The following is a 15,539-nucleotide window of genomic DNA, read 5'->3' on the forward strand; positions in this document are numbered from 1 at the left end:
ACGTAAAATGCCGTAGCGACTCTTTTTGCGTCTTCTTCATCCACATGGTATTGAAGCAGGTTAGAAGTTGTCATATGAACTAATAATAATCAATTGGCGAGCGTAAACAATAAATATTCTTCCAAACTTTTTGCCTAACTAAGAGAAGGTTTATGTATGTGAATCCGTAAGTGGAGTATAAAAATCATTACTACGTATGTCTATTTGGAGTATACGGATACATTTAATATTTACATTAGTTTAAAATATCTTTTACTTTGAGGAAAGAAAAAAAAGGAAAAGAGAAATGAAAATCAAGAACGCCCCGACCCGTTATTAAATTATCAACCCAAATAAAAGTGAGAAAAGGCGGCGGACTGCTCGTCAGCTTCTCTTATTATTTTTAACAAAACAAAATAAAATTCATTCAACTCAGAAGAGGACGACCACCATAGCCGTCGGTCTGACCATCATCGCAGAGTTGGAGTCGGACGACAGGAGATTTTATTATAGTTTAGTTTCCTTTCCTCCACTGGGGTCAATCATAAAGGTTCGTAGGATATCCACCTTTGGAACATGGCTCTGCACTGAACTGGCTTGTACTCTGGTGCCGTGTGCCCAGCTCCCTGTAGGCAGACGCAAGACTGAGTAAGAACTCGAGCATATAAGACCTCAAATCAAATGTAATGAGATGTGCATTCCAAAGTTTTATGTTGTCCCCAGGGAATTTTTATTCTAGTTAAAAGGGAGGGATAAAGAGAGAGTCCATTTCTTGCCTTGACTGTCGCGAATGTCATCCGGTTGGCATAAGTTCTCGTATATCTACACAATCACAGGATATATTATGAAAGCCTCAAATTTAGGGTTTTGTTAAGAGCTTAACGTCGAGTTAAAAATGCATAAGAAGCTAATTCTTGGAACCTACCCAGCAACTTGACCTTCAACAAACCAAGGTCGCCATTCATCTACAATGCTGTAGTTTAGAGATCTTATCCAGTCTTGAGTTCCAAAATGCGGCAAAACCATGTCATGGTCACCACTGATTTACAAAAAAAAAAAAAAAGAATTTTCATGGCATATAGCAGTACTGCTCTGCTGGCTAACTTAACTTATAAGGATTCACTTCTAAATATAGTCATGATTAAGGCATCTGTGGAAATAAAATTGCTCTACCTGTAAACGAGTGACCTGTAGCCTAAGGTGCTGAGATTTGCATGATAAGGTACGCTGCTGTGGATTGTCTTTGTATAAAGCAAGTTGTCGTTGCATCGATGCCAATATCCAACATGCTTCTGCGTGAAGTGTACAAAAGTTTGTGATGCGATATCAGAGGAAATCTGGTTCATGGACTAGAAGGAGCGGAATTGTGTAAGAGCAATAATTTTAGGAGCCAAAGCTGTTTGGCACTGCAATTTTTCCATTATAGTACCTGTTGCCCATTTCTTTTATTGCATCCTGCATTTACAGATTTTATTTCCTCGCCAAATTTCATCACATATTTTTGCAGCCTAGTTTACTTACTAATGGTTGAAAGTTTCACATCACCAGAAATTAGGAGCAATGAGACAGCAATCGGATTTATTCCACATGCTGTATCAATCTCCAACAGTGGATAGCTAATGTCGTCATGCTCTTTTTCGGAAGATTCTTTTTTGTTTTTGTTTCTTCTACTGAGATGCACTTTCACTCGTTCTTTCCTCTCTGCGTAAGAAAAATATGTCTCAACATGGATTACGTTCTAATAAGCCAACATGGATATCTTTCATTATTAGGAAACTAGAGTGCTCCATTTGCCGTGAATTTATTTTCCTGTGATGTTGTAAATAACCACAAAACATTATGTCAAATTCTCACTCAATACAGTAGCCCAGTAAAAGTAAAACCTGCATCCGCATGCATAATGTCGTCAAGACTGAAGTGAAAAGGGAGAAGCATTAGCTTGAGTGAGCAAGCATACTGCATCTAAAGTTAAGGTGATTGAAAGTACCTTCGGGATGTCGAGGGCTTCCCGGACACTTTGGTCATTAGCCCAAATTTCAGCCAGCACAAATGCTTGTTCCTTCCAAAAAATGGGTTAAAATGAATCGTAAGGATCCAGAAAACTAACTGGTGAATATGAAGCTATTGCTATGGGAGTTGTGGCAGATGACAAGATCTTACACGACATTTGAATGCAAGGAGTAGGTCATGTCCACTAAGTTCTTGGGATGTTTCATCCAGATCTCTTCTCTGAGCATAGGTTTTTTGAGGCTTTGGCGCTCGTAAACCACAATAATTTTCCAAAATGTTCGAAAATTTGATGCTCTCAACTAACTGCAGAGGTCCATAATTGACATCATTATCTTGATATCGAATATTACAAGTATGTAGTAGTTGAAGACTCGTAAAAGGTAACAGTTGCTAGTACCTGATTAAAGTTCTGCATATCCTTCATACACAGAAAGTTTTCAGGATCTATAGTTATGTACATTCCTTTACAATTCCTGATCAAGGACTGTTTAAGAATGATGAATATTATGATCAACAGGAGGAGTACAAGAGAAAAGATGATCAAGGAAATCAAGAAATATGCCACCTCATGGAGGTCATCAGGGATAAGCCCCATTCCATGAGCAAATTGCACTCGATAGTTGTGATCCAATGGAGTTGCTCCTGGATTGCCAAGTAAGTATCCCTGAAAACCATTCCGATAAATTACTATGACACTGGTTACGTTATCTTGTTGAATGCCATCATCACTCTATCAATGATTGGCATATGAATATTTGATACCTTAAGATCAATCAGTGGCTGATTTCCATTTTCATTCCCTGCAGTGCCAAGAAAACGAAGTGTTTGAACCGTCTAAAGCAACCACCTCCACTCATGAAAATGAGATCTAAATTAACTCATGATACATATAGAGACTGGCTGCACCATGACATATCATATCAACAGAGATGATTTCCACAAAAGACTCCCTTCATATCTCATATTTAAAAGGCTGCAAAGATGCAATGTCTTGAGAGAACTTTTAGGGATTGACTTCCAAGTAGGAACATGACATTCGATCCTCTAGTAAATGCAGCTGATGTAATGTACACCATCAATAATCTAAATCTCCCTTACAATCTTTGAGCAGCATGACAAAAATTTCATCTCATGCTCGCAACATTTTTCATTTGTTATCCAGTTGAAAGTTTCTTTTACTGTAGAAAATTAGCAGAAGTTATTAAAAGGAGGAGGTAGACAAACCACTATGGCTTAGGCAAAAAGTATCATATTTCACAGTGGGAGAGAACTGACATAATAGTTGCAGTCAAGCAAGTATAAAACTGAAGCAAGTTATAAACCACTCGCAAAACCAGGGCCAAATTTTAGGTGATTTCGGTCTTTCAACTGATTAATATTGATCCGTCAAAAGTTCTTACCATCTGATATTAATTGTGCTATGACTGGAACAGGAAGACCTGAATACGAGTCTCCACCAATGTAGAAAGAATTTGACAAGTGCTCCGGGTGATCAATCAGAAACTGGAAATTAAATAGAACCAGTAACATCAGAAATAAAATATATTATGCAGGCAATTTCAATATCATAAGCATTCTTTCCACCTTGATGGTATGCAATCCCACATGTTTTATAATTATTGAGTTGTGAATCCAAGTTGGAACCCGAATTACAAAGTGATGGAAGATTTCTTTAAAAATATTTGCATCATTTGTTTTGGGAGACCATAACCTTACGAATTCCTTATAATGGTGGATGTTGTACCAGAAGAATTGACAGTAAAAGAGGCTCACCTTCCTAAGAAACTGGTAAGCTTGATTGCTTGCTTGCAAAGTAGTAGATTCAAGAGCCTCTGGATTTCTTGCGTAGGAAAATCCAGTACCTACTGGCCAGTCCAAAAAAATTATGCTTGCCACCTAAACATGAAATCCGCCAATCTCAATGTCATGATTTATACAAAGTTATACTACTATTATACATATATGTATCTGATTTCCTTTCAAGGAAACACATCAAACCTCTGTCCAGGAATAAGGTTTCAAGACCAATCTGGGTAAACTGCCACTGTACTCCACTGCCTCAAAAGTAAATGGTCCTGTCAATTTTTTGGTAGGTAATTAGCATGTAGTAGTAATTTAAATGACTGAGAAAAATACCCCCATACTGATTCTGCAGTTGAAGACATAATGCAACATACAGAAAATGAAATTTACAATGATGTTATCTCATCGAGTTTTAATTCCTATTATGATGAACAGCGTACAGTGTAACCATCTGAATAAGGAAAAGCTGAGATGTGGACAGCCATGACAGGTTGCTGGAGTTATTCTGAAGAATGGCAAAAGAGTTTTTATATTCACGTCATTTTTGAATGTGGAAAAGGCAGTTTGAAAGCCAATCATGAATGGTTGAAGGGAGCATTATGAATTAAACATTCTGATTATACAAAAGCAAATTATCAGTTGCAAGCAATGTTTTAAAACCCGGACCGTCAATTGAACCGGTGAGGTGAAAGGGTCGAGGTTCAACCGGTCGGACCGGTTCAACCTCGGTTCAATGAATTTTTTTAAAAATAATTTATATAAATATATATATGCACAAAATAAGACATGCAATGGACTAATTTAAAACTTTATATGATGAAAAGTTCACTATTTTTGAATAATTTGGATTTTCAAAAATAAATTATTTAAATTATAAGTTAAAACAAATAAATTTCATCTCAATTTCAATTATATCTACCAAAAAAATCTTAAATCCAACCCAAAAATATCACAATATTTTGAAATTATACAAATTCACGTCTATGAGAATTTGATATTGTGAACTTAAATTTTAATTTACGTCTTTGAGATTTAAAGATTGTAATTTAAAAAAGAAAGTTTGGAGTTCGAAAGAAGTTAAGAGAATTGAAAATAGAAATGCAAACTTGATAAGAAACAAAAAATGAGATAAAAGTGAGTGGTTGTGGCATTAAATAATTTGGGTTAAAGAAAAATAATTCTTTTTTAACTTTTTCCAATTTAATGGGTAAAAACAAAATTAAAAGATAGAAGAAAACATCAATAAATTAAAACTAATGAGGTTTGATTAAAAATGGAGTGACAAAAGAAAAGATGAGAGAGAAAAGAAAGAGTTGAAGATTAAAAAGAAAGAGTATGAGAGGATGAGATTTTGTAAGAAAAATGGAAAAATGAAATATAGATGTTTGTTTTATATAAATAAGTTATCAAAAAAAGCAAATAAGATGTGATGGTGCAATGGTTACTACATTGGTCTTTTATTACAAAGGTTTTGAGTTCGAATCTTGATAGAAGCATTTTGCAAAAAGTAAAAAAAAAAAAAAGGAAAACTCAAAAATCGGTTCAATCCGGTTCAATCCGGTTCACCGGTTCTGGCAAAGTCAACCAGAGCATAGAACCGGACCGGTGTCATGGCCGGTTCGCGGTTCAACCGGCCGGTCCGGTCCGGTTTTCAAAACATTGCGTGTATTGCAAGACATACATAAACTCCAATACTGAACTTCCCTACATACACAAATTCACTCTCAGTTAAAGATTGTATACCTATTTCATAGACGAGACCGGAAATTGAACTGCAACCAGGGCCTCCGGTAAGCCAAAGGACCAGAGGGTCCATTTCTGGATTTGATTGGGACTTAATGAAGTAGTAGAAGAGCTGCACATCCTCTGATTCGTCCACACCTATGTACCTGAGCTTTAAAAATTCACCCTGTTAGTTTGACCAAGTAAAATATGCGCTGATCCTACAAACTTCGGAAAAAAAACGGCAAGGGATAAGGTGAGGGAAGGAGTAAGATTCAAACTCTCATCTTTAAACTGCAAAGAAAGGCTAACATAACTACTGCTAATTAGGCTCCATCATGTGATAGAACAATCGTAAAGTTCCAGGATTTATAATGATCAACCATTCCAGATAGGAATTAACAAAAATATTCTAAAACTATAAAAAGATATGTAAAGTTCAATCTAACAACTTGATGTAAGCATTCTCACACATTAGTAACATGTCTTGAGTTCAGACATATCTCTACCCCTTAATATTTAGAGACTAAAAACTCGCATGATTGGAGTTTCGGAATTTAGAAGTCGTACTAAGTTTAGCTTAATTAATTGTTAGTGTATATTTCACTGTATTTTAGTTCATTATAATGATATTGAATTCTAATCTGCTTGTATTGATGCTCACAAGTAGCCGAAGTATATATATATATATATCATCCAATTATCACAGAGCCATCATAGATTAGCAATGAGCAGGGTATACAGAAGGAGCTACAAAAAAGAAGAAAAAAAGATCTATCATTACAAGTAACACGTACGCACTGACCCTGTTTCCAGATGAAAAGGCAGTTTTCCATCAAAACCCGGAAGAAACTCGAGTTCAGAACCGGCCCATACTTGAAGCTTCGAGTTTGAGTTGAAACAAACTTGCAATACAAGCGAAAGCAGCAGCACTATGAAATCAACAAACTCTCCCTTCGACTTCCGTTTCGGTTCCGCCATTTTTGCTTGTCAATTACATTTGCAGTGCGGCTTACGGGCACAAATATCTATCTGAGCTTCCGGGCTTCAGCCGACAATCATTGATTCAGTCATAATGCAGAGTTAGGGTGCAGACGCGTGTCAGTTCACACGACGAAGTACATTTTTTGTCATCGTCTCGGGCCCTCGTAACTTTTTTTTCTTGTTTCGGCGGCCGCGTTGAAAAGGTGATTGCAGAAACCACACCCGAGGTTTCTTTGAGTAGCACCCACCTCCCCTATGATTTACAAAATAGCACTGACCTCCCTAGGAACTAATTGTGGCCTGTTGCTGTCAAAAGAGTGTGTGAATTTACCTAGCAATCCCCAATTATTTGTAGTTATGTGATGAAGGAATTTTACAAGGGATAATTGCAGAAACTTCCCTTGAGATTTCTTTGAGTAGCACTCACCTCCCCTATGATTTACAAAATAGCACTGACCTCCTCTAGGAACTAACTGGGCCTTATTGTTGTCAAAAGAGTGTGTGAATTAACCTAGCTATCCCCAATTATTTGTGGTTATCTGATGAACGAATTTTACAAAAGAATGAATGTTGCTTGTGAACGAATTAAGGGAGTAAATAAGCTAATTAATTACTAATTAAACAAATTGAGTAACTAGTTGTTTAGTATTACCCTTTAAAAAATGTTTAGTAACTTAAACAAATTGTTTAGTATTACCCTTTAAAAAATGTGGACGAATCCAAGTTTGGAAGAAATGTAACCAATGGACCTAACTGGGGGACAAAGTGTTCAATCCGTCGGCCAGTTACTGATTATAGGAAAATCCACCGAGTAACCAATATTCTGATCCTAAACCATTGGACAAATCTGGTGGATCAATCCGAGCTAACCATAGAACGGATTGTAAGTGGTTGATGAAATCAGTGGAGAAAATGCAGAATCCATTATGTGTTGGGCTTCGTTGTTTTAATTTTAAACGATTTTTGTATTTTAAGTTATTTTCTACTTTCTAGTGTCTGTTTGGATCTTGTAAGTCTACTAAGGCATATCTAATCTATGTAGCACGTTAATTGAGTCTTGTTAAAGTTTAGAAAATTGTGTCAAGTAAAGTTGTCAAATCCAATTAGGGAACTTGCATTGTTTCCATCTTGGATTAGATTTTTGTATCTTGTAAGGCTATAAATAAGTCTAACTTGTAACGTTTTCAGAAATTAAAGTCAAACACTTCACCTCCAACTACCAAATTAAAGTCAAGGAAACCAGCTGTGTTTTGAGTAGTGGATTGCTAAACCAGATCTCATTTATAAGCTGGTGCAAATTCAAACCTCATTTAGCCATTTAACTGGCCATTACTTTCACATGATACTTAAACTGTTACAGGTGCATTTGAAATGGTTTGCACTTATACCTTCTGAAGTTTGTTGATCCTTAATAACTTTTGTCTTTCCTTTGCTAATACTATTAGGCAAGCAAGATGAAGGGCAAATCTGGCATAAATTTCTCGTCTCAATCTTTAATACAATTCTTTAATGGGACTCTTTCTAGCTTGAACCGAATTTGCAACGGGTTCTTTAAGTTCAGGGGTGGTCAATACAATTTCTTGAACCAGAGGGGAGGTGAGTGCAATTTTCCCTTGAATATAACATGAGAATAAATGTGTCTTTTTGCATTTAAGTGCTAAACTAGATATAAGATTATATGCACTAACTAGTTAAAGCAACCATTTGGCGCTGGCTTAAAAATTTTTGTTTTAACAGTCCAGCTCCAAATTTTGTTTTTGTGATAAAGGACTGTAATGAAGTATGAACTTGAGCTTTAAATTACAACAAATATTTCTACTCCAATTAATCTAATATATATAGCGACTAAATATGTGTGACGTGTCAGATGGACGAAATTTCATAGCCGTGGTGAGGACTGAGGAGAAGCCTGTTTACAAATCGTTGCTTATCTACACAGCGTTAGGTTTAGAATAGATTATTGCAAAAATTTTCTATTTTCTCCACAAGTAGAACTCGTATTTTCTGTTTAATGACATTTTGATGAGCTATAGGGAAGTATGTGAGAGCTTGGCTGGCAATCCTCGTGTCAATGACAAGTATTCAAATTCAAAATGAAGTTAAAGTTGCATTTTCCCCCTTCTTATTGATAAATGAAGTATGTAGAAGTTATTGTTCCTAACTATTGCTAAACATGACTTTTAATGGCTTTTTCACAACAAACTATTGTTTAACCTTTGTGTTTATATTTTAAATCTTACCAGGGAAACGGAAAAAGATGAGAGCTTTTTCAAATTGTTTTGGGTATTATTATTATTATTTAAAGGAGATTCTAAGTCCTGCAGCAAAGGGGAAGAATCTGTCGTCATCTGATTAAAGTCCTTAATAAATTATGTATTGGGGATCAATTACTGTTTGTTGATAATATATAATCATTTTTTATGATAAAATAATATACTTTTGTGATACCATATCTTATGATAAGTAATATATTTATGGCCATGGCCCGATGACATAATGCTGTCGCTCCCAACTTACGGACCTTGTTTCAAGTTCATTATATATCCAGTCCATCTTAAAAAACTTTTTTTTTTTTTAGTAAGTGGGAGGTTTTAAATTTAAGATTTCCTATCTACAATTTCTCTCACTATACTATCCAATCCAACCCTCTCGCCCTCCCCTCCTCCCCCACTCCATCCTAGGATTTATTATAAGATAACTCTTTTTTTTTTTTTAATGTCAATTGATAACATCTACTTGACACCTTGCTAATCTATTTAGGAAGAGAGTCACCTGAACCAAGGGTGCTACTACTACACGCACTGTAAATTTAACTGCAACAGTATTGGTTCTGAATTGCATCGTATGCATTGTTTTGTCTGATGGCCGAATCACCTAAGTCGAGTTGGGTTTTACTAAAGTATATACACGCATTACATTTTTCTTGTCTACCTATCAAAATAGACATGTATTGTACGCAAGAAGGTGGACAAAACAGAGAGCAGCACAAAGAAAGCCCAGTGGCTGCCTCATTCTATGCGGGGTTGACTAGGTAAAAATGTGACAACCATCAGTGGACAGTCTATCCAAGCTAGAACTAAGACGTTATGGTCAAAGGCCCTTGAAATAAGTTAAGAATTCTAAAATATAAAAGTATGCACTCTCCAAAAAAAACAAGTAACAAGAAATTTTTTTTTTATTTTGATGTATTCCACAGCATGGCTAAGACATTTTCACCAATATTAGGTAAATTAAGTATTTGTTGTTGGACAAGTATCTGTAAGCAATCTTACACAAAAAAAAGTACATATTGGTCGCCTATACACGATTAAAAGCACAGGACATTTGAGGGATGGATTAGATGTGTGAAAATTCACCAATTGATTACACCCTACAGAGGTTCATGAGATATCCACCTTTTGAACATGGCCTTGCATTCTGCTGGTCTGTACTCTGGAGCCGTGTGGCCTCCTCCCTGCAATCAGCAGTGCAGGTTAGACCTCAATCATGATTCAGGTCATACCACTAATCAGCAAATTAACAGGAGCAAGTCTCTTGCCTTCACTGTGGCAAATGTCATCCGGTTGGCATAACTCCTCGTATAACTATCACATTTACAAGGATAGATATTTCATGTTAATCAGTTTAACTTTAAAAGGGCTAATGTCTAAAGTTAATTTTTGAAAAAAAAAAAAAAAGTTTTGCAACCAACCCTGCAACCTGCCCTTCAACCACCCATTGTCGCCAGTCATCAATGATAGGGTAGTTTAGAGACCTAATCCAAGCTTGAGTTGCAAAGAATGGAACAATGAAGTCATGGTCACCACTGAATCACAAAATTGATACTCTCAGGAAAAGGTTGAATTGCTAATTCAGTTCTGTCAATAGACTAATGAGCTTGTTTGTTTAGTAGGCGTGGACCAAAGTTACTCAACCTGTACATCAGTGATCTATAACCTTTACTGCTGAGGTTTGCATGATACGGTACACAGTCCCGAACAGTTGTGGTGTAAGGCAAACCATTGTTGCATCGTCGCCAATACCCAATGCTTTCCTGCAAACAGTCACAGCCTTAAAACAACTACACTGACACGTATGCTTGAACAAAAGGACAATGATGCATTTGCATAATCAGTACTATGATTTAAAGTGGAACACACTCCGTGTTTGATACTCTGCATTCGACCAGCATTACCAAATCCAGCTGCAAAATTAAATTTCTAAATTTAACCAAATTTAGGAAGTTCTCACGCGAAGAGCTCAGAAGCCATGATTTTAGGTTGTACATATCCAAGGTAGGACATGCAAAGTCCCTTAATTCGTGATCCAACTCAGTTTTGTGTATTCTAACTAGCAAATAGAGTTTTTGCTTCCTTTATCAAAATGTTGATGAAGTGTCTCAATCTGTAGGTATCTTCCCATATCATCGTATGAATCGGTTGTCCCTGCTCCCTTAACATTGAATGGTATTTGGGCAGAAATCCCACTAACCAACATTTTTCCTGATAGCAGCTAACTACATTTGGAATAATAAATGCTAGTTCTCTTACTTCTCCCAGTATTTCATGGAACAAATCCAAAGTGTTAGTTATATCTAAAGATAGCCACTTTCAACAAGGCAGAAAAAGGAGATGCACCACTAGCATTTGGTAGGTATCTTTTGAAACCAATATATAAACCTATTGCCCCTACTCCCTCAACTTCGAGTGCTATTTGGGCAGGAATCCTACTGAACATCTTCCCTGATAGCAGCCAAATACACCTGGAAGGCTGGAACAATAGATGCTTGTTCTCTTACTTTTCCCAACAGGTCATGGAAGTTAAAACAAATCCTAAGTGTTAACTATATCTATCAATGGCCACTTTCAACAAGAGAGCAAAAGGAGAAGCACCACTAGCATTCAACCTTTCCCATAGAGTAACTGAGAGCAGAATGTCTACGTTTTCTGTTAGTTAGTATGTAATTCTCAAGAAGCATTATGTACCTTGTGAATCTGCAAAGCCTCATGGACATTATCATCATTTGCCCATGCGTAGGATAGCTTGTAACCGTCAGCCTAATAATGTAGGCAGAACAATGAATATGTTATAGTTGATTGAATTATATGAATTATCAGGCTCCACAGAAGTAAAATAAACCACTGATTTAGCTTCTTAGAATCTTCAGTAAGGTCTTACACGACACCTAAATGCAAGAAATCTCTCAAATCTGTTCAGCCCCAGGAACGTTTTATCAAGAGATCCTTCTAAGAAGAGATTTAGTGGATTTGGTGCCCAAAAATCACACGTTGGTTCCAAAATATTTGCAGTTTGTATATTGTCAAGTAACTGCAAAATAAGTGCAGGATTGGTTTCAATAAAATAAATATACAGAAACGACAAAGGGAAAGTAGAGAAAAGGTATCCAAAAGGAAAAATACCGGCCTTATTAAAAACCTGCAAATCCTGTGAGCATGGAAAGTTGCTGGGATCTATGTCTTGGTACTTACCTTTACAATTCCTCTTCAGGGACTGTTCAAGACAATCATAGACTCATAAGCTACTTAACATCCAAAATGAAAACACCATAGGAGAAACAATGAGGGAAATTAATCAAAATGCTACCTCGTATAGTTCATCAGAAATTAGTCCCATCCCATGAGCAAACGGCACTCTATAGTTGTCATCAGTTGGAGTTGTTACTGGGTTGCCAATTAGGTATCCCTGGAGATATTTGAGGCCCACATTAGAAACTTTCAGAAGAATACTTTGATCAGACATGGAAATTGTGTTCCTATGCCACATTAGAGAAATTAGGTAAAAAGCACAAACAGCAAAATTGAAGCTTTTTTGTGGTCTCCTTATCTTTTAAGGCAAGGAAATATGGCAGTGTTTTTGAAACTAGCAAATCCAAACATGGACTCATTTAGTCAATTGGTTTGACAGGATGAAACTTGCTTAACGGATGACCTTCCAATCTAAAAGTGCTATTTAAAGGACCAAGGCATGATAAAATTCTAGACATTTAAAGATAAAGTGATAAAGATAATAAAATTAGGACCTTAAGATCAATTGATGGCTCAATTCCATTTTCATTCCCTGCATTATCAAAAAAACAAAAGCATGAGAACATTCCAATGCTAGTGCCTCTACTAATAAAATTTTATGACTCACGCTAAAAGGAGAAAAGGAAACTGACAGCACCATCAGAATGCAATGTCAAATTGTAAACAGAAAGAATTAGAATCTGATATTATTGGTTTTCCAAGTGTCATGAATGAGCAACAGGTTGACTTAGTCCACATCCCATAAAGTCCCTTGGAATACCTAAAATGGGGTATAGCTGGATACATATGGGAAACATATGGAAACTGGTTCCAAGTACAACAGTTGTGCTCAATATTTTTTCGACATTTATGCGCTGATAGCAAGTTCCTCACTCAGAGGAAGTAAACTGGATTTAATCTTGCACCAACAACTAATTCTTTGTCACTCCCTTCAAAGACCTGCTTTTCCAATTGATGCAGTCTGTTGTCTACTTATTTGTCCATTGTATCAAAAATAATCAAACAGGAGAAGCCAGATAACGTGTTAAAAGCTCAGAACGTGTGCAAACAATACGAAAGCAAATTCTCCACAGTAGCAGTTGAAAGAGATTGCCAATTGGTATGAGCAGATTTTTTTCCCAGGAATGCAAGAAGATTACTGACACAGGAAAAGGCACAATATCTCACAATCCATGATGGTAATACACATTATAATGCATATCAGACCAAAGAGGCAAGAATTCTTTTACATGCCTGGGATCAACTGATTTTGGCCGCACAATTTGTGAAAATAACCTCTTAAAATTCTTACCCTCGGATATTAATTCGGTAATGATTGGAACAATAAGACCCGAAAAGGAGTCTCCACCAACATAGAAAGGATTCGAGATGAACTCTGGATGATCAATCAGGAACTGCCAAAATGCATTGAAGGATGATAAACTGATTACTGAATCGTGGAAACATTAGGGTCAAAATGTTTCAATTCAATTGTTGTCACAGATATGATTGTATGGTGAAATCTAGCATTAGGTATATTAAAAAAGCTACATTCAAATTCCAGACAGCAAAAAACACACAAAACTAATGCCTGTTGGCCACAAGAGAAACAAAGAAAAAAAAAACAAAAAAGATTGTTTTTTTTTTCTCTTTTTTGGGAACAGGGGATGTTGGGGTTTGCTTAGATAATACATAGTAGAAAATTTAGTCTGAAATGATCCTCACATAATTACGGACGTGCAGTCAAGAGGTTTACCTTCCTGAGAAACTCGAGAGCTTGATTACATGCTTGCAGAGTATTAGATTGTAGAGCATCTGGAGTTCTTGCATAGGAGAATCCAGTACCAACTGGGAAATCAAGAAAAATAAAGCTTGCCACCTAAAAGTTTATTGGCACTTCCAAGTATAATTCAGTTCCCATGACAATGCATAAGGTGAAAAGTTCTATGATTCAGAAGACACTTACCTCAGTCCATGAGTTGGTATTCAGAATTAATCTGGGTAAGCTGCCATTGTACTCAACTTCCTCGAACTTTATGGGTCCTGAAGAGGTTGACTGTTAACAGTTGTCTCAGTGTCCTCTGAGCAACTTTTTGGCGGATACTTAAGGAAGAAAATTGAAAAAGAAATTAAAAAGAAAAATCCCCTTTTGGAGCTTTGGTACAAAACTGTCTAAACAATTTGGTAAAATTATTACTTTTCTTGGAGCGCTAATTTTCGTTTTCCCTATTATGCCAAAAAATTGATGTGCCCAAAAAAAAAAAAAAAACCACGAGTTATTTATTTGATTTCGGGAGCGGTATATAATCATATTATTCATATTATCTGTTCATGTGTATTGACATAATTTACTTGTGTAAAATGTAAAGTTAGTTTTGTAAAAGTAGCTAAATTAGTATTAAAAATTAACATCAAAGTCATCTATTTTTTATTGCTGAGTTCTTAACCTTTTCTTTCTTTCTTCTTTTTTTTTTTTGTGTGCAAAAACTCCAACATGCCAGTCTTGCCTTCACTATATATTTTTTTAATATTTATCATGCCAAAAATTCAGACAAGTAGTAGTTAATATTGGGAAGGAAAGTCAAAACAAAACCATGAGCGTCACTGCATTCTCTACTATTGAAATTATTGCTTTGACTAACTAGATTGCCACACCAACCAATGTTTTGCAGAGCTGAAACAACGACTTCAACAAGATGTGAGCTTTTACCAAATTCATACAGCAGTGCAGTCAATGTAGAGCAGCCAGGGCCTCCAGTTAGCCAAAGCACCAGAGGGTCTACCTCAGGGTTTGATTCTGACTTAACAAAGTAGTAGAACAGCTGCACATCCTCTGATTCACCCACTCCTATATACCTGATCACGCATTAATTCAATCGCCACCAGCTTGTCTGATCATGAAAATTCAGAAACTATGAACCACATACATGTTTCTATGATCAGTATCAGTACTTACCCAGTCTCAAGTTCGAAAGGAAGCGGTCCCTCAAATCCTGGAAGAAACTTCACTGCTGAACCCGCAACAGCAAACTTGGAACAACCTTGTAATAACATCAGAATAAAGAACAAGTGGAAGTAAAGAGGCTGATGGAAGAACATGAAAAACGGCCTTCCTTTCCATTTCTGTTCTGACATCTTTTGCTGTCAGAACACAAGAAAACTTATATCTACTCGTGCAACAGTGAGTGAGGATGAAGGTGCATAAATGTCTTGGCCACGGTGATCGACTTGTAGCAACCTAACAAGCAAAAAGAAAATTGAGGCTGGGATGGACGGTGGGAACAGTGCATGGACCTAGATAGGTTCATTTGGAAAATATTTTAGTATACTGACGAGCAATTTTTATATGTAAAAATTGTGGGTCCGCTGAACGTGCGAGTATTAGATGGGAGAAAGAGACGGGTAGCTCTTTTCTATGATTTTGGTCAATAAGACTGGTCGTTTATTTTTCTCGTTTGGACAATAAATTGGCTGGGAGGTATTTTTTTCATGGACAATTAATGTCGATATATAACATGTCCTGATATGCATGATCTC

The 15,539-nt window shown here is 36.4% G+C and overlaps 2 protein-coding genes across 4 annotated transcripts; both read right to left on the reverse strand.

The window, feature by feature from the left end:
- Positions 1 to 287: 287 nt before the first annotated feature.
- On the reverse strand, positions 288 to 6,582 carry LOC113748991 (serine carboxypeptidase-like 18). 2 transcript variants are annotated; one of them, XM_027292608.1, is made up of 14 exons: positions 6,320 to 6,582; positions 5,536 to 5,681; positions 3,988 to 4,064; positions 3,763 to 3,885; positions 3,390 to 3,492; positions 2,752 to 2,789; positions 2,555 to 2,653; positions 2,387 to 2,473; positions 2,140 to 2,292; positions 1,967 to 2,038; positions 1,153 to 1,271; positions 905 to 1,018; positions 756 to 801; positions 288 to 605 (listed from the first exon to the last, which is right to left on the reverse strand). In XM_027292608.1, the coding sequence occupies exons 1-14, from the start codon at positions 6,493 to 6,495 to the stop codon at positions 522 to 524; spliced, it is 1,437 nt and encodes a 478-aa protein (XP_027148409.1). In that variant the 5' UTR covers positions 6,496 to 6,582; the 3' UTR covers positions 288 to 521. The 2 variants fall into 2 exon arrangements, with proteins under 2 accessions (XP_027148409.1, XP_027148408.1); XM_027292607.1 differs by having other exon boundaries at positions 1,153 to 1,328.
- A 3,092-nt stretch (positions 6,583 to 9,674) lies between these two features.
- LOC113750086 (serine carboxypeptidase-like 2) lies at positions 9,675 to 15,315 on the reverse strand. Of its 2 annotated transcripts, none has more exons than XM_027294018.1 (14): positions 14,959 to 15,315; positions 14,713 to 14,858; positions 13,969 to 14,045; positions 13,759 to 13,881; positions 13,315 to 13,417; positions 12,518 to 12,555; positions 12,082 to 12,180; positions 11,914 to 11,988; positions 11,656 to 11,805; positions 11,463 to 11,534; positions 10,413 to 10,531; positions 10,190 to 10,303; positions 10,037 to 10,082; positions 9,675 to 9,952 (listed from the first exon to the last, which is right to left on the reverse strand). In XM_027294018.1, the coding sequence occupies exons 1-14, from the start codon at positions 15,135 to 15,137 to the stop codon at positions 9,869 to 9,871; spliced, it is 1,425 nt and encodes a 474-aa protein (XP_027149819.1). In that variant the 5' UTR covers positions 15,138 to 15,315; the 3' UTR covers positions 9,675 to 9,868. The 2 variants fall into 2 exon arrangements, with proteins under 2 accessions (XP_027149819.1, XP_027149818.1); XM_027294017.1 differs by having other exon boundaries at positions 11,902 to 11,988; positions 14,959 to 15,313.
- Positions 15,316 to 15,539: the final 224 nt, after the last annotated feature.

The sequence above is a fragment of the Coffea eugenioides genome, chromosome 10 (assembly GCF_003713205.1).
Source record: "Coffea eugenioides isolate CCC68of chromosome 10, Ceug_1.0, whole genome shotgun sequence".
Classification (NCBI taxonomy): Eukaryota; Viridiplantae; Streptophyta; class Magnoliopsida; order Gentianales; family Rubiaceae; genus Coffea; species Coffea eugenioides.